Source organism: Mustelus asterias, chromosome 1 (assembly GCF_964213995.1).
Source record: "Mustelus asterias chromosome 1, sMusAst1.hap1.1, whole genome shotgun sequence".
In the NCBI taxonomy this organism is placed as follows: domain Eukaryota; kingdom Metazoa; phylum Chordata; class Chondrichthyes; order Carcharhiniformes; family Triakidae; genus Mustelus; species Mustelus asterias.
Genome location: NC_135801.1, coordinates 150,013,812 through 150,041,145, shown reverse-complemented (window position 1 = coordinate 150,041,145; position 27,334 = coordinate 150,013,812). Strand labels below are relative to the sequence as shown.

General features: G+C 42.7%; 1 protein-coding gene across 12 annotated transcripts in view; it reads left to right on the top strand.

Moving 5' to 3' along the window:
• LOC144498811 (ciliary neurotrophic factor receptor subunit alpha-like) overlaps window positions 1–27,334 on the top strand; it is a 314,103-nt gene that overhangs the window by 242,968 nt on the left and 43,801 nt on the right. For all 12 annotated transcript variants that reach the window (XR_013498760.1, XM_078220550.1, XM_078220522.1 and 9 more), the window contains one exon: window positions 3,750–3,913. Coding sequence is in view for 11 of the 12 variants with exons in the window: in XM_078220550.1 (XP_078076676.1) it covers window positions 3,750–3,913 (164 nt within the window). In the remaining variant the exon portion in view is untranslated. The remainder of the gene's footprint in view (window positions 1–3,749; window positions 3,914–27,334) is intronic.

Here is a 27,334-nt window from a genome sequence, read left to right as displayed (position 1 = left end):
TTGGTACGTGACCTTTTGTATCTTTTTCCCAATGGAGGAAGATGGAAGAGAGTGTGTCTGGGGTGCGAGGGGTCCTTAATTATACTGGCTGCTTTGCCTAGGCAGCAGAAAGTGTAGACAGAGTCAATGGATGGAAGGCTGGTTTGCGTGATGGATTAGGCTACATTCACAACCTTTTTTAGTTTCTTGCGGTCTTGGGCAGGGCTGGAGCCATACCAAGGTGTGACACAACCAGAAAGAATGTTTTCTATGGTGCATCTGTAAAAGCTGGTGAGAGTTGTAGCTGACATGCCAAATTTCCTCAGTCTTCTGCGAAAGTAGAGTAGAACTTCAGTTTGCTATGATTTGATTTGATTTATTACTGTCACATGTATTAGTGTACAGTGAAAAGTATTGTTTCGATAGTTCTGCAGCTGTTAATTCAACCATTGCCTCATCTGTACCTTTGATTCCCTTGTCACAGGCAACACCTTCACTTTCTCCTATCTTGCTCATTCGGCTGTTATTCCTGTTCTTTTCTTTATTCCCTTAAGTTCAAGTGACTCAGATATGAGCAAATTTTATTTTGAGCCAATTTACCTTCTGGTAAAATTGAGCAGAATCATCCTGCAGGTCAAAAATATCCCCAACTTCTTGACGTACTTTATCTCCTTTAATTCTCAACCTTGACGACATTCTACATTTATGGACCTTAGTACTTCACTGGGGTTTTGTCTATTTTGACAACTTTATTTTGGTGCTTGTTTTGCTTAGATGACAGGACTGCAGGGTCGTGGGGGCCTGGAATGTGTTGCCGGGCAAGGTGGTGGAGGCGGACACACTGGGAACGTTTAAGACTTATCTAGACAGCTATATGAACGGAGTGGGAATGGAGGGATACAAAAGAGTGGTCTAGTTTGGACCAGGGAGCGGCGCGGGCTAATTGTTCTTTGTTTCTCGTTTCAAGGCTTCATTCTATGATCATCTTGCTGGTGCCAGTACAGAGCGAGACTGCGGATAGTTGGGAACCTGTCTCGGGGGCAGGGAATTCAGATGGTGTTCGCAAAGCAGAAGTGGAAATGAATAGGGTTGGGAAGCATTTTCTGGTCAGGGCCAGTGTGATCTCCTGGACTCGTTTCGATCGCCTCAGGGGGTCGGAGAGGAATTTCCCAGATTTTTTTTTCCCCATATTGGCTCTGGGGTTTTCACTCTGGGTTTTCGCCTCTCCCTGGAGATCACATGGTCTGGAATGGGGGGTGGGGGTGAGTTAATAGGTTGTGATGAACAAAGCATCGTAGCTCTGAGGGACAGCTCGGTGGATAGGATATTAGGATGTAGATAGGCTGGAAAATTGGGCGGGGATCCTGGATTCAGGATTCAATCCTGGACCGGGGAGCGGCGCGGGCTTGGAGGGCCGAAGGGCCTGTTCCTGTGCTGTATTGTTCTTTGTTCTTTGTATCAATGAGCCACTTCCGGTGTATCAGTCATGCTAAAATCAGTTAGACTGACAAAGGGACATCAACTTAAAATTAGAACTAGACAGTTCAGGGTGATGTCAGGATGTGCATTTAGAACGGAACAATCTCATTAGTGACAGACAGCATGGTTTTGTAAGAGGGAGGTCGTGCCTTACAAATTTGGTGGAGTTTTTTGAGGAAGTGACAAAAACGGTTGATGAAGGAAGGGCCGTGGATGTCGTCTATATGGATTTCAGTAAGGCATTTGACAAAGTCCCACATGGCAGGTTGGTTAAGAAGGTTAAGGCTCATGGGATACAAGGAGAAGTGGCTCGATGGGTGGAGAACTGGCTTGGCCATAGGAGACAGAGGGTAGTGGTCGAAGGGTCTTTTTCCGGCTGGAGGTCTGTGACCAGTGGTGTTCCGCAGGGCTCTGTACTGGGACCTCTGCTATTTGTGATATATATAAATGATTTGGAAGAAGGTGTAACTGGTGTAATCAGCAAGTTTGCGGATGACACGAAGATGGCTGGACTTGCGGATAGCGAAGAGCATTGTCGGGCAATACAGCAGGATATAGATCGGCTGGAAAATTGGGCGGAGAGGTGGCAGATGGAATTTAATCCGGATAAATGCGAAGTGAGGCATTTTGGAAGAAATAATGTAGGGAGGAGTTATACAATAAATGGCAGAGTCATCAGGAGTATAGAAACACAGAGGGACCTAGGTGTGCAAGTCCACAAATCCTTGAAGGTGGCAACACAGGTGGAGAAGGTGGTGAAGAAGGCATATGGTATGCTTGCCTTTATAGGACGGGGTATAGAGTATAAAAGCTGGAGTCTGATGATGCAGCTGTATAGAACGCTGGTTAGGCCACATTTGGAGTACTGCGTCCAGTTCTGGTCGCCGCACTACCAGAAGGACGTGGAGGAATTGGAGAGAGTGCAGAGAAGGTTTACCAGGATGTTGCCTGGTATGGAGGGTCTTAGCTATGAGGAGAGATTGGGTAGACTGGGGTTGTTCTCCTTGGAAAGACGGAGAATGAGGGGAGATCTAATAGAGGTATACAAGATTATGAAGGGTATAGATAGGGTGAACAGTGGGAAGCTTTTTCCCAGGTCGGAGGTGACGATCACGAGGGGTCACGGGCTCAAGCTGAGAGGGGCGAAGTATAACTCAGACATCAGAGGGACGTTTTTTACACAGAGGGTGGTGGGGGCCTGGAATGCGCTGCCAAGTAGGGTGGTGGAGGCAGGCACGCTGACATCGTTTAAGACTTACCTGGATAGTCACATGAGCAGCCTGGGAATGGAGGGATACAAACGATTGGTCTAGTTGGACCAAGGAGCGGCACAGGCTTGGAGGGCCGAAGGGCCTGTTTCCTGTGCTGTACTGTTCTTTGTTCTTTGTTCTTACATCTTCATTCAAAGAGGATCTGGAACTCATAGAATAGAATCGAATGACCTTCCAAAAGCAATTGAAGCTTGTCTTAATGAAAATCTCAAAACTGGGATTGATAGATTTTCATTATGCAAGGGTTTTAAAGGTTACAGGGCAAAGAGGGGTAGATGGAGTTGAGGTACAGTGACACAGTGGTTAGCACTGCTGTCTTATAGCGCCAGGGACCCAGGTTCAATTCTGGCCTCAGGTGACTCTGGTTTCCTCCCACACTTCAAAGATGTGCAGGTTAGGTAGATTGGCCATGCTAAATTCTCCTTCAGATTAGTGGGGTAAATACTTGGGGTTACGGGGATAGGGCCTGGGGTGGGATTGTTGTCGGTGCAAGCTCGATGGGCCAACTGGCCTCCTTCTGAACTGTAGGGATTCTATGATTCTATACAGGTCAGCTATAATCCACTTGAATGGCAAATAGACTCGAGGGGTTGAACACTTACTCCTGTTCCCATGACAGCAAAATTATAAAAGAAAGCTGATTTCCAGCAATGTAAATGAAATGAGCTGGCACTTGAACATTGGTCCCCCATGTCCTGAGCTACAGAAGCACTAAATGTAAAAGCATCTCGAAAATACTGATTCCTCTGCCAACCAGCTAATCCCCTTGGAACACGTAGGAGAGTGGAAAAGTTTTGAGCTCATGTGGAGCTATAAATGACAACAGAGAAGGAGGATTGTGTCATCCATGATTACAACACAATACTGGAAGCTGAAGGGGATGAAAATTATTCTCATGTCATTTTTGAATGTGATATAAAATTGCCTCTTCAGTTCTGAAGGGTGGACCTTTCTTGCAACGTAATGGAATACATGCAAAAAGCAAATTCTTACTGGGCTGATTTTTTTTTCTATCTCTAGTGAAGCCAGACCCTCCAGAGATAATTGAAGTAAATAGAATTCCTGACTCCCCTCGCAGACTGGAGGTTAAATGGAGGAATCCATTGACGTGGCCAGAGCCGGATTCGATCCCTCTCAAGTACTTCCTGAGGTACAAGCCAGTCATTCTGGATGACTGGCAACATGTGAGTGCTTTTGTCTCTTAATTCAGCTCCAACTTGCAAACGGGAAATTGTGTTTCCTTTTACAGTAGCATCATTTAATGATTTTTTTTTATATAGATAACTACATTTTTTAAGATAGATGTTAAAGTAAGCGAGGAAATTATTCAAATACAGGCAAAACACTGCGGATGCTAGAAATCGGAAATAAAAACAAAAAATACTTTATAAACTCAGCAGATCTGGCTGCATCAGTGGAGTGAGAAACAGAGTTGACATTTCAAGGCTGTACAATTTTGGTACCCCACCTTCCTGGTATTTCCATTGCAGCTTATCCTGATGACTGGATTCCATCAGTCGTGGCCCAATTTGATTTCATAGAAATCATAGAAACCCTACAGTACAGAAAGAGGCCATTCGGCCCATCGAGTCTGCACCGACCACAATCCCACCCAGGCCCTACCCCCATATCCTCACATATTTAACCGCTAATCCCTCTAACCTACGCATCTCAGGACACTAAGGGCAATTTTTAGCATGGCCAATCAACCTAACCCGCACATCTTTGGACTGTGGGAGGAAACCGGAGCACCCGGAGGAAACCCACGCAGACACGAAGAGAATGTGCAAACTCCACACAGACAGTGACCCAAGCCGGGAATCGAACCCAGGTCCCTGGAGCTGTGAAGCAGCAGTGCTAACCACTGTGCTACCCTGCTACCGTGCTGCCCTGGATTTATTTGATACCGTGCCGCCCTGGATTAAATTTGATTTATTATTGTCATATGTATCAGCATACAGTGAAAAGTATTGTTTCTTCCGTGCTATACAAAGCATACCGTTCATAGAGAAGGGAACGAGAGAGTGCAGAATGTAGTGTTACATCATAGCTAGGGTGTAGAGAAAGATCAACTTAATGCAAGGTAGATCCATTCAGAAGTCTGATGGCAGCAGGGAAGAAGCTGTTCTTGAGTCAGTTGGTACATGACCTCAGACTTTTGTATTTTTTTCCTAACGGGAGAAGGTGGACGAGAGAATGTCCGGGGTGCGTGGGGTCCTTAATTATGCTGACTGCTTTTCCGAGGCAGCGGGAAGTGTAGACAGAGTCAATGGATAGGAGGCTGGTTTGCGTGATGGATTAGGCTACATTCATGACCTTTTATAGTTTCTTGCGGTCTTGGGCAGAGCAGGTGCCATACCATTTGGGTTGCCTGTGGGAAGGAAAGGAAAGTAGCTGAAGTGACAAGGTAATAGGTTAAAAATGATATAGATGTAATCAATGAGAATATCCAGTAGCATGATAATCCCATCTTTGAAGCTGGGGTGGATTTTCCCACTATTCTGGTGGTAGAAGCAGCAAAGTGGGAAGCAAATATCTATCAAAAATGCTAGACAATGGCCATCTACAAAAGATAGAGTCTAACCACCTAAAGTAAAGTTTATTTACTAGTCACAAGTAGGCTTACATTCACACTGCAATGAAGTTACTGTGAAAATCCCCGAGTCACCACACTCCGGCGCCTTTTTGTGTACACTGAGGGAGAATTTGGCATGGCCAATTCACCTAATCTGCTCATTTTTGGACTGTGGGAGGAAACCCACGCTGACACAGGGAGAACATGCAAACTCCATCAGACAGTGACCCAAGCCGGGAATCGAACCCGGGTCCCTGGCACTGTGCGGCAGCAGTGCTAACTACTGAACCTCCGTGCCGTACCTACCCATGATATTCAACGGTAATATAATAAACATCAAGGCAATCACAATTGACATGAAACTTAAATGGACAAGCCACATAAATACTGCAGTTCCAAGACCAGGTCAAAGGCTGGAAATTCTGCAGCAAGTGACTCGCCTCCTGACTCTCCAGAACCTTTGTAACATCTACAAGATATGAGTCATGGGTGTGAGGGAAGGTTCTGCACTTGTCTGGATAAATGCAGCTGGAACAACACTCAAGAAGCTCGCAACATTCGGGCATATTAGTCTACTTGGCTGACATCCCATCCACCTCCTTAAGCATTCATTCCTTTATCATGGTTGCAACGTGACCGCAGCATTCAGTGGTTTGAATTAAAAATTCCTCCCAAGGACAGAAAGCTGCAAGTCATGGTAAATGGCTATTTTTCAGACTGGAGGATGGTAAAGAGTTGTGTTTCCCAAAGTCCAGCACTAGGAAAATTGTACTTTGTTATAATTATTACTGTATGTTGGAATACAGAATAAAAATGATACAAAACTTGGAGATGTGGCAGGTAATGAGGATAATGACAGTTGACTGCAACAGGACATATTTGGATTGAGGAACCAAATGTATGATAGTTAGATTTGCCGATGACACCAAGATAGGGATTTATTATTGTCACATGTATTAGTATGCAATGGAAAGTATTGTTTCTTGCACGCTATACAGACAAAGCATACCGTTCAAAGAGAAGGAAAGGAGAGGGTGCAGAATGTAGTGTTACAGTCATAGCTAGGGTGTAGAGAAAGATCAACTTAATGTGAGGTAGGTCCATTCAAAGGTTTGATGGCAGCAAGGAAGAAGCTGTTCTTGAGTCAGTTGGTACGTGACCTCAGACTTTTGTATCTTTTCCCGACGGGGGAAGGTGGAAGAGAGAATGTTTGGGGTGTGTGGGGTCCTTAATTATGCTGGCTGCTTTGCCGAGGCCGCGAGAAGTGTAGACAGAGTCAATGGATAGGAGGCTGGTTTGTGTGATGGATTGGGCTACATTCATGACCCTTCGCAATTTATTGTGGTCTTGGAGGAAAGTAAGTTGTCATGAGGAGGTAAAAGAGTCTACAAGGAGGTATAAGAGAGTGGGCAAAGATTTAGCAGATGAAGTGTAATGTGGGAAAATATGAACTAGTTCACTTTGGTAGGAAGAATGTTAAAGCAGTATACAATTTAGATAGTAAGATTTCAGCACTCAGTGGTACAGAGGGATCGGGCTGTGCTGGCTTGTGCATCTCAGAAAGTTACTATGCAGGTACAGTAAGTGATTAGAAAAGCAACTGGAATGTTGGTGTTTATTGCAAGGGGAATGGAATATAAAAATAGGGAAGTTTTACTGCAGCGGTATAGGGCCTACCTGAGACCACTTCTGAAATACTGTGTAAAGTATTTCTCCACTTGTAAAATGGTTTAATTGCATTAGAAGCAGTTCAGAGAAGATTCATGTGACTCATTCCTGGAAAGGCTTATATAAAGTTGAACAATGGACCTATACGGTGGCGCAGTAGTTAGCACTGCTGCCGCACAGTGCCAGGGACCCGGGTTCGATTCCCGGCTTGGGTCACTGTCTGATGGAGTTTGCACGTTCTCCCTGTGTCAGCGTGGGTTTCCTCCCACAGTCCAAAAATGTGCAGATTAGGTGAATTGGCCATGCCAAATTCTCCCTCAGTGTACACAAAAAGGCGCCGAGTGTGGCGACTCAGGGATTTTCACAGTAACTTCATTGAAGTGTGAATGTAAGCCTACTTGTGACTAGTAAATAAATTTTACTCTAGGTGGTTAGATCTTATCGATACGTACAAGATCCTGAGAAGACTTGATACAGGGGATACGAGGAGGATCTTTCCACTTGTGGGGGAGACTAGAACTAGGGGACACAGTTTAAACATAAGAGGTCTCTCTTTTTTAAGACAGATCAGGAGAAAATGTTTCTGTCAGCGGGTCATTGGTCTGTGGAACTCTCATCTCCAGAAAGCAACGTAGCCGGGATCATTGAATTTATTTAAGGCTGAGTTAGACAGATTTTCGATAGACAAAGGAGTCAAGAGATACAGGGCAGGCAGAAAAGTGGAGTTGAGACCATAATCAGATCAATCATGATCTTATTGATTGACAGAGCAGGTACGAATAGCCTACTCCTGCTTCTATATGTGCTATATTCCTATGTTCTTATGTCCGAAGTCAGGCTAACAGAATGTGCAATTTAATAGTAAAATGTGAAATGATGCACTTTGGAAGAAGAGGTAGGAAGAGGCAATCTGGACTTAATGGTACAGTTCAAGAGACTCTTCAGAGAGACCTGGGGGTTCATGTGCATAGATCTTTGAAGGTGGCAGTCCATATTGGAAGACTAATTATCAAAGCATATGGGATCCAGGGCTTCACAAACAGAGATCTTGGCCAGGATTCTCCCAGAAATATTCTACGTGCTGAATTTGCGTAAAAACTGGAGTAACTCTCGCTGGTGTGTTCACCAGAATTTTCAAAATGAATATCCCACGCTTTGAGCACTGCAGAGAGCCCTAGCGTGAATCATGATAAAAATCAGTGGACGGGGCCTAGTCCCACTGGAGAGGCCGGCAGCATAGCACTGAGCGGGCCAATGCACATGCACTGATCTGTCAGAGAAGAGATCAACGCATGCACAGCAGTCCCGCACTGCCGTCCTCCCGATCGCTGGCCAACTCAATCGCTGGCCGGCCCTGTGACCCCGCAATGCTGCCCCTACAATCCCACCCCCATGCCCTGATCGCTGGCCTCCCTTCTTCTGTCACTCATCCCAAGTACAGACTGGCAGTGGAACCCCCCCCCCCAACTCGATCTCCCCCCTGCAACCCCTGGTCCCACCCCTTTGGCATTGCCCCCTGGGCATTGCTACTTTGCCCCTTGGGGCAATTTCCAGCGCAGAGCTGATGCCGCCAGAAATTCGGGTCCCGGAGATGCATGGAGGCCGTGGTGCCCAGCGGGGAGCCCGCTAAACGGCCTCCGCTTATGTCTTCCAGCCCGTTGCACTGCTGGAGCAGTGCAGCGGGCTGGGAGAATCGCCCCTCCCCTTAAGTACAGAAACTGGAAAGTTATGTTGAAACTTTATAAAGCTTTGGTGACGACACAAGTAGAGTATTTTATTGAGTTCTGGCCACCACATTTTAGGAAAGATGTGAGGGCCTTTGAGATGATACAGAGATGAATTATCAGAATGGTTCTAGGGATGAGGGATTTTAGATTAGGTTGAAGAAGCTGGACTTGTCACCCTCGTACAGTTACTGCTTTACCACTGTGGCAGGTTTTGATGAGTCATCATAGTCTCAGGGTATAAATTTATAGGTAAGGGATTTGTTGATCACATAGAGGAGTTGATGTTCAGGCCTAGCTCTGTTCCTTCTTTAGCTCTGTGGTAGGGATTGCTGTGTCCTTCGAACAAAGGAAATTGAGGGTGGATAAGTTTATATCAGGTTTTGATAAGTTGGACAAAGAGAAGCTGTTCTCATTAGCTGATGGTGTAAGGACTTGGAGCACAGAGGGTAATGGGAGCAGAGGCAATTAATGATTTCAAAAGGAAATTGAATGGGCACTTGAGGCAAATAAACTTGTACGGCTTAAGGGACTGAGTGCGAGAATGGAACTGACTCTATTGCTCTCAGAGATGTAACATGAAGTTGATGGAGCTAATTATCTTTTTCATGCTCATAATGACTCTATGGTTAGAACTACAAGATGAACTGCCGCAACTAGCCAAGGTTTAGCACTATCTTCCGAACTTGTGACCTCCAACGTATAGAAAGGTGAGAGCAGCAATCATCTGGAAACATCTTAAAGTTCCCTTTCAATCTCCATGACATCCTAACTTGAAAATCCATCAAAACATCAATACTGGGTCAAAGCCCTGGAACTTCCGACCTAACAGCTGTGTAGGAGTACTTTCATCACATGGACCACAGCAATTCAAGAAGGCAGCTCACCACTACCTGCTCAGTGGTAATTAGGGATGGAAAGTCAATGTTGGTCTTGTCAAGACGCCTACTTCCCAAGAATTAATTTTTTAAAAATTCTCTAATGGTTTTGTAGATAAATGTGGTAAATAGAAAGTAAATAGTTTTGTATCACCCATTGTATCACCCAGAGAAGCCAATCTGTGGTCTGTGGTGAGTTGACACATCTTAGTCAATGCAGCAGTTGGAGAGAGCTATAATTCACCTTAACCCCCTTAAGGTGAAAGAATCAGCAAGTGTTTTAGCTTCTGGTCACTATCTAACAATCCCCATTAGTAAATGCATTCTACAGCACATGGTTGTGTTCAGCTTTGGCACCCTGTACTACTGAATAGCTTTTCCAACATCCCTGTCTTGGCTCCCGCAAAAGAATGGTCACTTAGGGCGGGGTACGGGAGCGCTGTCAGTCCACACAGAATCGTATCTGAACAATAGTAAGCTCCTTCAGAAGATGAGTGGAGTTGGTTGGACACAAACATACAACTATCTATGCATAATTGTTTCAGAGCCAGCAACAATTTACAAAGGTTCCGTCTAAACTAGCCATAAAAGCTTACGTGGCAGGCCCATATTAGAAATGGGATTATGTCTCCTTTAAGAAGAAAAATAACACAAATAATTGAATATGATAAAATATTGATTTTACTTGACTAAGCCCTTTAAAAAAAAAGGCAAAATGAGCCCCATAGTTAGGTACAATTTATTAACCATCAAATACATTTAAAGGTTTGGCATGTATAACAAATTGATCATGCACAGAGGATGAATGAACTATATCTAGTCATCAGTTCTGTAATGAATTAACTGAAACACAAAACGCAATGGCAGGAGACACCGCACCAGGCATGACTTTGATTTAATGTTTTTCATTAAAAGAATACTACAAAAATGTCATCTGTTATCAAAATTGATGCGTGTTCATATCCCTTGCTTTATCCAGTTGTTTTTTTAAAAGCCAGTACATCATAGAAGATAAATGGATGATTTCCATGGAAACGGTTTCAGACAGAAGCCTAGGACAATGTGCCCAAGAACAAAGAAGTAAAATAAAGGTTAAAGAACAAGAACAAAAAAGGGAAATGTGACCGTTAAGCATTAAGGCAACATATTTTAGCCCGGGACTCGGTGACACCAGATACCTTGCCCAAGTTGCGAAGGGATTTGGGCCTTTCAGGACCATCTGGATGTCAGTCTGCGGTGATAACGATCATACATCTCTTGGTAGGAATAATGGCTACCTGCCAAAACTGTATTATTAATGCACACTTGGCAAAATGACATTAGCATGGTTTTTATCCCTTGTGTAGTGCTGCTTGATGTAGAAATCGTCTCCTAGAAGGAAGGGAGGGTGGGGGTGGGGAAGGGGAAGGAAAGACTTTCATGAGATAGCTGTCACAGGAGACAGCTGAATAACTGATTTTTGCAATGCTAATGGTTCCGCAATGCACTGGGTATTGATTGCCCATTAATCTGACTGCTGATGGTTGGGCAAAGTGAGTTTTGGCAGCAGCATAAAGCCTTTAAGAAACAGACCCAGGAAGAGAGAGAGAGAGAAAAAAATACATCTGAGGCATGGGACTTTGTAAGTCTGTGGCTACGGCCAGATTAAAGAAATGTGCAGTTCTTTGATATAACCTCCACATTGGCCTTTTCCATTTTTAAAATGACCCTTGGATGATCGGAGCTATTGTAGTCCAGATGATATAGTTTAACTCCCAGGCTTTTGAGAATTGCAATTCTGAATTAAATTGCTAAATATTTACAAATGTTATTTACTCAAGAAACAAAACCCTTTCCTGTTAAGAGCACACTTCATTTTATCAAATTGCTTCAGTCCTTAAAATATTTATAGCATTGCAGTTTAAATAACTAAGTAAAATAATGCGATTTTTATCCCATTATAATATGGGGTTTTTTCTTAGAAATTCAGGTTAGGAATATTTCCTGATTTGGCCATGATCATGGCATGTGCAATATGTTGTTCCTGGGCCACAGTTCCCACCCTATGCAGCTGTGTGTCCTGGTATGTGCAGGCGTGTGTGTGTATGTGTTTGCGTGTGCGGGCATGTATTTGAAGACAAAATCAAGTTTGGAAACGATACAAGAACAACCCACCCCTCCCTATCCCTTGGCCCAGTCAATGGCTGTGACCCTCTGGACAAGATGAGGAGGGGGGGACAATTAATAGCTCACACAATCACATCTTAAAGCAAGTCAGCACTTTCATGAGAGGAGGCACAAAAATTAGATACGAAATGGAATCAAATTAAAGCATTTCCTGGGTTTTGTTATTTTATCTCCAAGGCACATTTATGTTCCATTGATATTACACACAGAACCAGGGCAAAATCAAAAATGCTACACAGCTTAACAGAGACATCTCAGCGAAATGTTAATTTGGTCATCTCTTTTGGGCTCAATTACAAAGTGCAGTGATGTTGACGAGATGTCATCCCGAATTGTTTAGAAAATAATTTCAACAACCGTGTTAAATAGTCAAATGATTATGCAGTGAGTTTAACTGGTTGCAGGTCCTTCTTTATGGGAACAATGGGATAGATTTCCTGGCCAATTGAAAAGTCCCTTGACCTTGGGCGGGAATTTCTGATCCCGGGTGGGTGAGTCCAGAAAATCCCACCCCCTGTTTAACTTGCAGTGACTTCTTCAGCTTTCTAATCCTTTCTTCCCTTTTGCAATAGCTGCGGGACTCGCAGACAAGGACAGTCCCATTGACACTGGCCGGAATTTTACCATCCCGCCCGCCATGGGAATCGGAGCAGGTGAGGGCCGGACCATGGAAAGGTCCGTTGACCTCAGGCAGGATTTTATGGTTTTAGGATGAGCAATGCTGTAAAATCCTGCCCACTCGCCCTCTCCAGTACATTAGCCTCCTAGACTGTAAGGGCCTATGTAATAGTGTACACTGGATGATAGTAAGTCAACAGCCTATTTTACAACCCTCACAATTGTAATTCCAAATCTCAGCTGGCAATATGACCTGCAGTGCAGGGAAAATTCACAGCTAGGCCCTAACCTGTTCACGATCAATGCCCAGATATACCAGATTTCAACTCAATAATGATGAGGAGATATGGTTGTGCCTGATGCAACTTTGCATGATTCTTTCACTTCTTATTTGAGTGATACCGAAAGCAAGTGTGGTATGCCTATTGGCTCTTCGCAGCTAACTCAATGCAGACTGGAAAACTAAATCTGGGACCTTCCTTGTTTAAATGGCTCAGTTCCATACTGGCTATTCCACTTACCAACTGAGCCAAAGGGAGAACTTATAAATTGCCATAATTACCCCTTTCAGCACTGAACGTCTTTTTCAGCTTTGAAGACACACACACCTGTTACGTCATAAAACATCTGCCAGACTGATGTTCTGCACCATTTGAGGGAGGAAAGTTATGATGTAGAATGGGAGAAATGTATAAAGCCAGAGGACAAACTGAATTTATCCTGTTCTCAAATAAGCAATATATTTGTTTTAAGAATATTGGCGCAGAAACTTTGCTGCAGAGCTGATGTAGTTGAACCTTCCGTCTGTGTTTAAAAATGGGAACATCCATCTAGTCATGAAAATACTTTGGCAAACCTTGCAAGAGAGAATGATTGTACTTTTTTCCTGTAAGCTTCATGGGGCACAAAAGAAGACGTTGAAAAATGGAACGGGATCCCTCATATGAAAGCAATATGTTCCCACACATCAATTTTTCAAAAGAATCGCGAGCATAGTGCAAAACCACCAGAAGCTTTAACGCCGGATGTGATTCTGGTAATATTTTACTACAACTCAAATGACTGTGAACTCAGTCACTCACATTATGGAACAATAGAGGAAACATTCTGAAACGCTTAAACATTCAAACAAAGAGGGTAGGGAAGTGTAGAAACGGGTTGCTAAGGAGAGGAGAGCTGAAACAAAATGCTTTCGACAGTTCCTGGTATATGGACCCTGTTATATTGCCATCCCAGCCTACACCACATAACAGGATTCCACTGTATTTATAGCTAATTCAATGCAGATTGGAAAGTTAAACCTGGGATTTACAGATTTTTTTTTGCATTCCTTATTTTGCTTAGCTTAATGTTGTGTTTATTCTTCCTTTAGTAAAGGGGCTGAGAACAATTCTGTTATGGTGGCCGCATTTCAGTATATTGCCCAAGTGCTCACTTTATATTTGTGTGCCCAACTCGGTGAACGTTGATAAGTTATTCAACTGCGGAAGGATCACAGTCAAGCTCAACCCTATCTATCGGAAGTCCATAGGGAATTCAGCCCACCAGCAACTCAATTAAACTGGTCAGTCTTCATTTGTGAGCCTTTAGGCTGTTGCTTACAGTGAGGCTGAGTGGGGAGGAGGAATCACAGCCCAAGTGAATCCTGTCCTCATCTGAAATGAACACATGCTCACTTTCCATTAGAGGTCAATAAATGGCACTATGGTGCAGAAACTCATGCTGATCTTTTACCCATCTCAACCTGAGGACGTTGAGGCTAATTTTCATATCTGCCCTCTTTCCTGCGCTGTCACCCCAGCTATCTTAGCGCACACTGGGGATAAAACCTGAAACCTTCTTGCCTGCATGGCTCAAATTGATTTTTCTTTTAAAAAGTGAAACAAGATCTACGTTGTCTTTTTTGGAGTAAATGCTGGAGAAATGCTGATGGCACATCTTGAGGCTCTCCTATTCTCTTTGAATGTTTAATCATGTTGCAAAGTTGGATTTGATAGCTTGATGCTTCCTAAAATGCTTTTGTGATGAAGTGAAATTTCAAGCAAAATGTCAGATTGATCTGGTGCTAATTTTTCTAAATATTGAAACTGTTTCTTTTAACGCGGTATATATTCCAAAACGGCAAAAAAAATCAGGACTTAAATCATCAGACCAAAAAAAAAAGACAAAGGATTTGATTTGATTTATTATTGTCATATGTATTAGTATACAGTGACAAGGAATGATGCCTCATAGCTTTTCTACAATAAACAGTGAGGGACTGAAAATTTTTTCTTCACTGTTTTATAATATTTCTCCTCTTTAAGTGTCTTTCGCCTCTTATATTGCCATTGGCATACACCCAGCAAGATGGTAACTGGGGGATTTGATCTTGGTCTTCGACAAACTCCAGCTATTTGCTTTACCTCCATTCCCAATGTTGAATCTCACCCGCATTTTGCCACAGTAAAAAGTGACTAAGCCTTGCTGGATATCTCATCCTGCAAGTTTGACGGAGACTGAGAATTAAGCTTTCCTGCCTGAATACACTATATAAAATGCCTTTGTCTCCTAACATTAAATTATACATGTTTAAGGCAAGTACAGTATTTGCTGCTTACAAGAGACATATCTAAATAGACCTGATTTGGTTAGTTTGTCAGATAGATGCTGATGGATTGCAAGAGTGGGAGTCTCGAGGGTGATGTCGGTCACGTGATAAACGACACCGAAATGAACCATTTGGTCAACCAATCCACATTGGCATTTATGCTCCATTCAAACCCTCACCCATCTTTCCTCATTCCTAACAATGTAACCCTCTAATTTTGTTCTTTCTCACATGCTCATCAAGCTGCATTTAAATTTAACTATACTATACTATTCACCTCAACCGCTCCCTGTGGTAAAGAATTACACAATCTCATCACTCTTTAGCTAAAGGAGTTTCTTCTGAATTCCCTGTTTGATTTCTTGCATCATCTGTTTGATTTTTCAGTTGGGCTCTGCATCAGTGGATAAATGTGCATGAAGCACAGTTTGTTCACACTAATACCCATACTTAGGCTACTCATTGTATCATAGAAAGAAAATAACTTGCACAACAGCTTTCCCACCCTCAGGATGTCCCAAAGCATTTTACAATCACTTTTGGGCCAGAATTTTAAGTTGACTGGGTGGGCATGTGCCCAACCCGAAAATGCATGAAATAGCACTTGAGGACATCGGGCGTGAATCTCAATGCCTTCATGTGTGTGCACAACATTACCATCAGTAAGTGTGCACAGAAGTCGGAAGGGCACTCGCTGACAATTTAAGTAGGCAATCAAGCCCATCAAGGAGGCAACTAATTGGAGATTTTAGGTGGCCTGTGCTCTTACGGTTGACAGGAAGGTCAGTTGGCCTTCACATTTTCACTTCATACTCGATCCAGAGCAGGATATACTGTCCAGGATGAAACAAAATGAAAGATGTTTTGAGGGTGGAGGTGTTATGAGTTATGCTGTCAGTCACTGGAATTTGCATTGCAAGGAGAGTTTAGGCATTTTTATTTGGCTCCCTCAGCGCACATTTCACACTGGTTGCCAGTTAATTGACCAGCCAGTGTGAAATTGGGTGTCAGTTGCGATCATGGGTGGAAGCATATTTCACGTCTGCTTCTGGGCCCGCTGATCACACGCGCACGACAAGCGCGAAATTCAGCCTTGAAGTGCAGTTACAATTGTTACATGGGAAAATCAGCTGCCACTTTGCACGTCACAAAGTTTCACCAAGAGCAATGAGAAAAATTATCAAGTAAGTTTTTAGTGATGTTATTTGAGAAATAATTTGTTAGTCAGGACACAATAAGAACTTCCTTGTCATCCCTTAAGTCATGCCAGGAAAATTCATTTTAATTAATTTTAGCCAGATTTTTTCAGGGGGACTGGATTATAAGAGTAGGGGTGTTTTGCTGCAATTGTATAAGTTATTGGTGGGACCACATCTGGAGTACTGTGTACAGTTTCGGCCTGCTTACTTCAAAAAATATATAAATCATTGGAGGCAGTTCTGAATAGGTTCACTCGACTGATATCTGGGATGGGGCCAGAGGTTATCTTAGGCTGGGCTTGTATCCACTGGAGTTTAGAAGAATGAGAGGTGATCTTATTGAAGCATATAAGATCCTGGGGCGTCTTGACAGGATGCAGACATGATGTTTTTGTGGGAGAGGCTAGAACAAAGGGACACAGAGTATTTGGAATTCTCTTCCCGAAACCCTGATGTAAGCAGTCATTGAAATTTTTTTTAAGGTAGAGGTAGATAGATTCTTGACTGGCAAGGAAGTCGAAGGGTATCGAGGGTAGGTGGAAATGTGGAGTTGAGACCACAATGAGGTCAGCCGTGATCTTACTGAATGATGTAACAGACTCAAAGGGGTCGAATGGCCTACTTCTGCTCCTGTTCGTATGTCCATATATGGATTTGGTATAATTATAAAGACATGGAATCTAGCAGAATGGAATGTTTATGTGGAAAAGCGGCCTTGTTTTAGACTATACTTCATTTTTAATGACAGGCTATCAGGCAACAGCGATTCCCAACAATTGTATCCCTTGGCCAACATCTGAAAGGCTGATTATTCACTTTCTTACATAATTGCTGTATTTGGGGGCCTGCCTGCTGGGATTCCCTGTGTTGGCCCTGTTTAAAGTTTGCTGCTCCATTTGATGTTAAGCAGACAGTTAGTCCTGAGCAGTGGTTTCACTAGTTTAATATCTCGTTTCAAGGTACTCCTGGTGCTACTCCTGACACACACACACACACTGGACTGAACTAACTAGGAGGTAACAGATTGTGATGTTGTACAGGCTAGTGCTGATAATTACCCACAACATCTCATCGATGTCCACTTTTGGACTGCTGGATCTTCGTTTACTCTGTCACACTTAGTGTGGCATTAGTGACACATTAAAACATTAAGGTGTGTAGATATCTGGAAGATGCAAATTGCTGATACACTTAATAAACCCCAATAATTTAATTGTAAACTATCTTGTGCAATTATCTTTAAATTTGGCCATAAGCAGTCTTTTTATCACTAAGTTCTCCTACTCACATTAAGATGAATATCCAGTGACTAATATTGTCAGTATTTGTTTTTTAAGTTAATGCTAAATATTTATCAATTTGGTCAACTGCACTTCCAAAAATAAACCTCACTTAACTAAGGCCTTGCTTTTTTGTCTGAGCCAAAGGTCTCCCACCACAAACCCCTCCATCCTTCCCCCATGACAGGAAGGGAGAAGTGGTAAGGGTGTTAAATTGTAAAAAGCACAAAATGTGACCCTAACCCCTCATCTAGTTGCATGCCAGCATCTTTACCACTCCAGGTTTTGTGGCAGGTTTGAGTGTGCAGGGTGGGACTCTTCATTAGCCTATTTAAATCAGATATCAATCACACAAATAGAAGTCTGATTTAAATGTAATGAATACTGCATGGGTTTCCCAAGACTCGGGAAACCCCGTGGGGTGGGGGTAGTTGCTGCCTCCCAAAAGGTCTTTTATAGCAATTTTTGTGGGCCTGGAGGAGGAAGAGTGCTTCCCCCCCGCCCCCCAAGAAAGCCTTCATAAAGCCAATCCTAACTTCTTCCCCAACGCTGCCATGTTAGTCAATCACTTCCTCCAATATCCGATGACCTCTCTTTCCTCACTGCCTGTGATCACAGTCAACCAACCCAAACACAAGTTCTGATCTGCAGCCCGCCAACCTTCTAATAGCTACAGCCTGTCCCTGGGGGGGTCATTGGTTGCAGCCTTTGACCATTAACAGTAGCTTCCTTGTCTGGAAGCTGGCCTGTGTGTGAATGTGGCTGGCTGCACACTTGGCGGGAAACAGAATTTTAAAATGTTAATTATGTTAAATTTGACATGATCCCCATGTTCCTGTCCGCTTTTGGCTTCCTCCCCACCTCTTGGTGCATCCTTGGGCCAATGATCTTGGTTTTGTTTGTGTTATACTTCAACTGGTTACTAAGGAAGTTCAGGAGGGTGAGGATTGTTCACCTCATTTCCAACTTTCATTTCCTCCTCTGCTGGATGCCTTTCCCAACAACAAAACCAGAACTTGCGCATTATAGCACTTTTGGGAATAATGAAATGTCGTAAGGCAATTCAATAAAACATTAGAACATAGAACAGTACAGTACAGGAACAGACCCTTCAGTTCTCGATGTTGTGCCGAACATGATGCCAAATTAGACTAATTTCTTTCGCCTGCCCTTGGTCTATATCCCTGTGTTCCCTGCATATTCTTGTGCTTATCTAAAAGCCTCTTGAATGCCCCTATCGTATCTGCCTCCTCTATCACCCCTGGCAATGTTTTCCAGACACCTACCACTCTCTATGTAAAAAAAACTTGCCTGTCACATCTCCTTTGAACTTTCCCCTCTCACCTTAAGTGCATGCCCCCTAGTATTAGACATTTCAACTCTGGGAAAAAGATTCTGACTGCCCACCTTATCTGTGCCTCTCATAATTTTATAAACTTCTTTCAGGTCTCCCCTCAGCATTTGCCGCTCCAGAGAAAACAACCCATGAAATAAAACATGAAACTGAACCACATAAGATGATATAAGGCAACTGGCCAATAGCATGGTCAAAGTGGTAGGTTTTAAGGTGTGTCTTTAAAGGATAGAGATGGAGAAGTGCATAGAGGGAATTCTGGAACTTAGGGTCTAGGAAACAGAAGGCATGACTGCCAATGATGGAGAGAGTAAAGTCAGGGGGATTTTAAGAGGGCAGAATTTGAGGAGTGCAGACATCCTGAAGGATTGCAATGCTGGAGGAAATTACAGAGGTGAGGAGGTTATGAGGAATTTGTAAAGAAGGATAAGAATTTTAAAATCCAGCAAATTCCCTGAAAACCTGCCGAATCATGCCTGTGTCAAAATATTTTTTGCTGCAACTAACAGTAGCAGTCTATGGCACTGAGTTATCATCATTGTATACTCTCCCAACTGTGTGGGGTCAGTTAGTGACTCAACACTTGTCGCTGTAACTTGGTGAGCCACAGAGTAATTGAAAATGGGCTTGTGCCTGGAATTCACCACATAGTGATTTATCAATGCCAGACATGTTCCTGAAATACGTTTGTTATTCTGCTGAGGGGCCAAATAGAGATGGAGGAGAAAAGGAGAATCCATGAAAAAGCCACTACAGGAGCAATTCTTGCTCACCCTATCTTAACTGATCAGTAAGAACAGCCCTCCATTCTTTTTGTTGGACAAAATACCAGCTTAAAGGGTTATAAAAGAAGAATCGCCAGTTTTGCGCTATCACATTCAATGTTTTACATGTGAAAAACAGCATGTGACAGATAAAGATGATAATTTGTCTATTGCATGTACTTTAATTATTATTTTTGAGCTATGAAGTACCATTGCTCTTTGTGGGCCATTCCTTTAAGACAGTGAGATAAGACAGCCATTCCTAGTAAGGTCAATAATATGAATTTCAATTACAGGATCAAACGAGCTTACATAGGGTAAACATAAGTTGTTCAGTAAAATTGTCATAATATCCAATTTCCAATCCGAGAGGTGTATTACAAAAATGGCTAGGATTACTTGCTCTTCCTTCCATAGAGAATGTAGCTACAATAAGTATCTTTGAAACCTGGCTAGATAATAGATTTGGATTAAAAGTGAAGTAGAAATGGAATTCTGAAAGGAAGGTTGAGATTGCAAGGAGTGGGTATAACTTTATTTGTTGAAGACCTAACTTGCGATAGAAGCGGCAGCTACATAAACTTCTGGTCCAAGCTTGATCTTGGCATGTGTTATAGGCTTCCAAAGAAATAGATACAAACAGGACAGGGAACATTGAAAAACTTGGAAAAGCAACAGAATAACGGAGTCTTCTTTTAGGGAATGTTAACTATCCTTCCATTAAGGAACCCGCTAAACACATGGAGGGGGGGGGGGGGGGGGGAAGTAATTAGATTATTATTGACATTTCTTGTCCATGATTCTTTCCTCCTTCAATGTAGAAGCAAGAGTTCCATGAAGGACCATCTATTAAATTAGTTTATAGTGGTATTATCCAGTCTCCCTTTGGGGGAGTGTACTATCTTGGAAAGAGTGGCGATCAACAAATGAAGTAACTAAAGAACAATGTATTAACAGAAATAACAATTTACAGAGTGAGAGAAAGATGCTACCAATTACTTTGACTCAAGTCTCCAGCTGCCTGGGAGAGCCTACACTCAACCCCAGGATTTGCACACTTCAGCCCAATTGGGTGAACGGATCACATGACTCTCCAAATCCTCACCCCTTAAAAGGGCTCGCTACTATATCCCTCCTTTTTTAAGTCCCTTATTAACACATAGCAACAAAGGTTAAACTGTTTACAATATAACGCCACAATGGAATTCTTTAACACACTCCATTGTAAAGTCAGTGTGTCAGGGGATTTTCTCTCCCTCTAGGAGCAACACAGCTCAACAGGGGGTGCCTCAGCAGCAGGGGTAGATTCGCTTTGACTGTCAGAAATTAGACTTCCCACTTGTAAAGGTGCATCAATGCAGATCACTTCTCCAGTTCCCACTGGAACACTATTCGGCCCTTCCTCAAGCTGACTTGTTTCCATTGTGCTTTCAAACACAACAGGGGAGATCTTACCAAAAACATTCTAAGTGCCAAACGAGTGTGAAAATGGGAGAGTTTCAGGTCCGTTTTTTCGATGAGGACTCAGATGCAATCTTACGCCACGTTGCATAAATCAGTTTCCTGCCAGTAGGGGGAGGGGGTGAGGCCTAAGATCGCTGGAAAACCGGCTGCTCACAGTGGAGGGTGCAAAAGAACAGAGAGATCTGTCAGTCACCTCCCCTTCCCCAGATATCACCAGCCTCCCACCCCCTCCACACGATCACTGACCCCTCAGGCCCCATCCCGTTTGCACTGCCCGGTGCCCGACTGGCACTGCCAACGCCCAGCCATTAACCCCAGACTGCTCGGGGAAATAGGGGATGTTGCATATGAGCCACTGGCTCTTAGTTATTCAATAACTCAAGAGTTCAACATTGTGTGTTGAAAGATTGCACAAGCCGATGAGACTCCAAGTAGTGTATAGGCCCTTATGTGTGTTGATAGTGAACTCCCTGGATGCTTCATCCAGTTCCAGCTGTTGGTATGCATGTCTCCTGTCTGATTGTATATAGATTGGACTTCCAGCTAGCTTGGTGTACAGATCCTCTATTTCAGGTATGGGAAACCCGTCCAATTTTACCACCTGACTTATCGTTCCCATGACTCCACCTTCTCATGTAGTGAATAGGACACAGTCTTGCTCTGTAAAACTTTGGTGTAGCCTCAGGATACACAAATTTTAGCTTTCAAACCTTGTATTTTGCCTAGATCCTCTTGAAAGACCTCCTGGTATCTCCTGAGGATGGAATGTCGATCTCCTTCATTAACTTTGAAAATTTCTGGCCAATTCAATATTATTTCCTGAAGTCAATCTCATCCCGTTAAGCTTAGCCCTTGGTCCTCAGCTACAATTAAAGACAGTTAGGCAGACTGCTGCCTGGAACTTACAGGTGCTGTTGTTCCCAAAATCCGCATTGCCTCCCCCGTGCACGTCACCACCCCGGCTGCCTGAATTGGGGCTTTCTTGTCTTTCAGTATTAATTTTAAAATAATCCTATTTTTATTCAAACACACAGCCAATGTATCTCCTCCAAACATTTCCTGATGAATTTTCCTCTTCGAAAAGTAAACACTGACATGAATTTATCCCAACTCCTAATAATGATGTAAAAGGTGCAGGAGTTGGGATAAATTCATGTCAGTGTTTACTTTTCGAAGAGGAAAATTCATCAGGAAATGTTTGGAGGAGATACATTGGCTGTGTGTTTGAATAAAAATAGGATTATTTTAAAATTAATACTGAAAGACAAGAAAGCCTTATACGTCTCTTGTGAAAAGAGAAGGGTTTATGAAAGCATGAAGCCTAAATAGCAAAACAAAAATGTCTGAAGACAAACTAACAGATACAAAAATAAAGGTCTCCAGTTCTGTTGTCAAGAATGCAGCAAAAGAAAATCTAAGCATCATTAAGCCAACATACGGAATGCTAAAATAGCAGTAGAGAAAGTATAGTAGATAATTGCAGTGTGATAGCAAGCTTATTTTTTACTTACACTAGAATTTAAGAGAACAATCAAGGACTTCACTGTTCCCTTCTAGGCATTTGTCAGGGCAGGTTATGTATAAAGTTCAAGATACGGCTGACAACTTAAACAGATAATTGGCATCACATTTCACTTCTGCCGTACTCCAAGATTACAGAATAGGTTTGTAGCTAAAACTGCTTCATTAGGAGTAACTGTAGAAATGGTTTGAGCTAAGATTAAGGCACTTAAAAGTAATAATGTTTCAGACCTGATGCCATTAATCCCAGAGTGCTCAGGGAAATAGGGGAGGTTGCACATGAGCCACTGGCTCTTGGTTATTCAATAACTCGCAGAGTTCTAGGTTGCTTCCTACAGATCGGAGGCTGGTTCATATGGTCCTATTATTTGGAAAGGGAAGAAATTAGATCCTGGAAATTACATGCCAGTGAATTTGACTTGAGTATTAGCTATTGGAGGTCAGCAGTTGTAAGGAAATGTGGATCCTGTTTCATTAACCTAATTGAGTTATTTGAGAAGGTGATCAGAGTGGGGGAATCAGGACGACCTGACTGATGTTGTTTCGCTCAACTTCCAAAATAGATTTTATAAAGTATCACATCCTATAAGAAAAAAAAATGAAACTCATAGGACAGTTAGGCTGATTCAAATCATGAAAGCAGAAGACTGTTTTTAATAGAAGTGAATGTGATTGGTGTCCATTTATGAATGGAATTCCGTATAATATTGGTAAAATTGTTGCTCATCCTTTTTTATTAATGATCTAAAGCAGAGCAATCAAAACAATCTGGAGGAAGGCTTAAACGGAACCATTTTTAAATTGCAGCTATCACAAAAATATGGACAACGGTTAGTAATTTGGACCAGATCATAGGCTTGTAGGCTGATTTGGATAAGTTAGATGAATGGCTCGATGGCAGATGTTGAGGTTAAATTTCCACCAGGGGTCTCCTTTCATACACTTCCCTCCAATCTGAAAAACAAGTAAAGGTCAAAGTTCAGAGGGGAGTGGTATGACTAATATGAACATACAAACATGAGTTAGGAGCGGGAGTAGGCCATTTGGCCCTTGGAGCCTGCTCCACCATTCAATATCATGGCTGATCTGACTTTAACCTCCTGTCTACCTCCAATAACCTTTCACCCGATTGTTGATCAAAAAAAGCTATCAATGTCTGCCATGAAAACATTCAAAGTTTCTGCTTCCACTTCCTTTTGAGGAAGACCGTTCCAAAGACTCACTATCCTCTGAGAGAAAAAATGTTCTCATCTCGGTCTTAAATGGCTGACCCCTTATTTTTAAATAGTTCTAGATTCTCCCACAACAGAGAACATTCTCGCCACATCCACTCTGTCAAGACCCCTCAGGAGCTAGTATGTTTCAATCAAGTCACCTTTTACCTTTCTAAATTCAAACGGATAAAAGCCTAACCTTCTCAATCTTTCCTGATAAGGTGACCTGCCCATTCCTGGTATTAGTTGAGTAAACCTTCTCTGAACTGTTTCCAATGCATTAACACCCTTCTTTAAATAAGGATAACGCTACTGTACATTGTACTCCAGATGTGGTCTCACCAGTGTCCTGTACAGTTGAAGGATGACCTCTCTTATTTTCAATTCCACTCACAATAAACGTGGCACCACACTTGAGGGAGGATGTGAAAGAATTGGAGAGAGTACAGAGGAAATTCACAAGAATGATTCCAGAGATAAAGAACTGTAATCATGAGGATAGATTGGAGAAGAGAAGGTGAGTGGAGATTTGATTGAGGTATTCAAGCTCCTCAGAGGCAGGGTAAATAGTGAGAGACTGTCCCACAGAGGAGAGCATCAAAAACTAGAGGGGACAGATTCCTAATAATTGGGTGTGATGTGAGAAAAATAATTTTCACCCAGAGTGTGGTTACAGTCTGGAAGCAACTTCGTGAGGCAGTTTCAATAGAGATATTCAAAGGGAAATAGGATTGCTATCTGAAAAGAGAGAACGCTCAAGGTTACAGGGATAAAGAAGGGGAATGGGACTAGCCAGTGCAGACTCAATGAGTTGAATAGCCACCTTCTGCATTGTCGATATTCTGTGAAACTTTGCGAGCATCTATTACCGTTTCTAATTACTTGTTGTACCTGCATACTAGCCATTTGTGATTCATGCACAAAATGAGGATGGGAGCAGAGCAGAATGAAGAGCGAGGGTGGGAGCGCAGGCGGAGCGAGGGTGGGAGCGCAGGCGGAGCGAGGGTGGGAGCGCAGGCGGAGCGGGGATGGGAGCGCAGGCGGAGCGGGGGTGGGAGCACAGGCGGAGCGGGGGTGGGAGCACAGGCGGAGTGGGGGTGGGAGCACAGGCGGAGTGGGGAGAGAGGATGGGAGGGCCTCTTCTGTACTGTATGACTCTATGGCTTAGAATTTGGTGTACAGGGCACAATTTCAATATTTGTGGATGATTCAAAACTTGGAAGCATTGTGAACTATGAGGAGGATAGCGTAGAACTACAAAAAGACATAGATAAGTTGGTCGAATGGGCAGACAGGTGATGGATTGAAGTTCAATGTAGAGACTTGTGAAGTGATTCATTTTGTTGGGAAGAACATAGAGAAACAATACAAAATAAAGAGTGCAACTCAAAATGGGGTGCAGGAGCAGAGGAGCCTGGGTATAAAGGTGCATGAGGCATTGGAGGTGGTAGGACAGAATGAGTGTTATTAATGAAGCATACCATACCCTGGACTTTATTAATAGGGGCATAGACTACAAAAGCAAGGAGGTTATGTTCAACTTATCTAAGACACTAGCTCGGTCTCAAATGGAGTATTGTGTCCAGTTGTGGGCACTGCATTTTCGGAAGGCTGTGAAAGCATTGGAGAGACTGCAGAAAGGAATCAAGAGAATGGTTCCAGGGATGATGAACTTCAGTTATGAAGATAGATTGGAGAAGTTATCTATTTTTCTTGGAGAAGAGAAGGCTGAGAGGAGATTTGGTCAAGATGTTCAAACTCATGAAGGGTTTGAACAGAGTGGTTGGGAGAAACTTTTCTCACTTGTCAAAGGATTGAAAATAAGAGAGCACAGATTAAAAATAATCAGCAAAAGAAGCAAAAGCGATTTGAGGAGAAACTTTTTCGCCCTAGGTCTGGAATGCATGTTCAGGTCTGGAATACACTGCCTGTGTGTGAGGCAGAGATAGATTCAAACGAAGCATTCAAAAAGGAACTGGATTGTCATCTGAAAAGGAAGAACGTTATGGAGAGAATGCAGGAGAATGGCACTCAGTGAATTGCTCATTCAGTGAACCATTGCAGAAACGATGGGCCAAATGGCCTCCTTTTGCATCATAACAATTCTGTAGTTGTGATTTTAAAATTATGATATTTTATATTATATCATTTACGATGTAATTATGAGTAGGATTTAATCAGATCTAGGTGGATAAAGTTAAAATTGAGAGCAAGCAAAAGGTTTCCCGTTTGTTATTAAATTTAAAATCTGAGATATATTGATAATAATTAAGTGAAGCACTTGTGTTAATCTACCGATAAAATAAATGCCATTGGCTCAAGGGAAGTGCCTGATTGGTGTGTCACTGGCGAGTGTTTCTTTAAGCCTCAAGTTTATTTCTCTTCATTTAGTTGTCTAATAAATGGAAGTATGGAAGGGCAGGCCTAACAGTATAATTGCTATACTATTAATCCAGAAACTCAGCTAATGTTCTGGAGACCCAGGTTCAAATCCCGCCACACCAGCTGGTGGAATTTGAGTTCAATAAAAAATATCTGGAATTAAAAATCTACTGATGACCATGAAACCATTGTCAATTGTCAGAAAAACCCATCTGGTTCGCTAATGTTCTTTAGGGAAGGAAATCTGCCGTCCTTACCTGATCCGGCCTACATGTGACTGCAGAGCCACAGCAATGTGGTTGATTCTCAACTGCCCTCCAAAATGGCTTAGCAAGCCACTTGGTTGCAGGACAACTAGGGATGGACGATAAATGCAGCCATGTCCCATGAATGAATCAAAAACGAGATTCATGTGGGAACTGGCTAATTTTCTTGTCCAGGACATGGGTGCATTAGGCCTCGTGGAAAAGGTAAAGAGGACCAAATTTGCAGCTAAGTGACATTGAGATGCAGAATCCATAGAACAGTTATAAGGGTGGATTTTAATTATCCATGATGTGGAGATGCTGGCCTTGGACTGGGGTGGGCACAGTAAGAAGTCTCACAACACCAGGTTAAAGTCCAACAGGTTTGTTTGGAATCGCGAGTTTTGGGAGCGCTCTGTAAGCTCCAAATAAACCCGTTGGAGTTTAATTATCCTAATATAGACAAGGATACAAATAGTTTAAAGGGAAAAGATTGGAAAAAGTTTCTGAAGCATGTTTAGAGGAATTTGCTTGAAGTAAGTTTCCAATCCATTTAGGAAGGAGTCATTACAGGATCTGATACTGGAAATGAGGTGGGTCAGGTGGATCAGATGTCAGTTGGGGAACATTTAGGAAAGTGATCAAGTCTAAAGATGTGCAGGTTAGGTGGACTGGTCATGGTAAATGCGTGGGTCTACGGGGATAGGGCGGGGCTGGGTAAGATGCTCTTTTGGAGGATCAGTGCAGAATTGATGGGCATAATAGCCTCCTTCTGCACTGTGGAGATTCTATAGTTGTATGACGTATCATAAGGTTTAGATTAGCAAGGGAAAAGGACAAGGAGCAATCTCAAGTAATGATACTTAATTGGAGGAGTGCCAATTTCAGTGGGTTGAGAATTGAGAACAGGTAAATTGAAACCAAAATATTGGCAGGCAAAGCTGTAATTGAGCAATGAGCTGA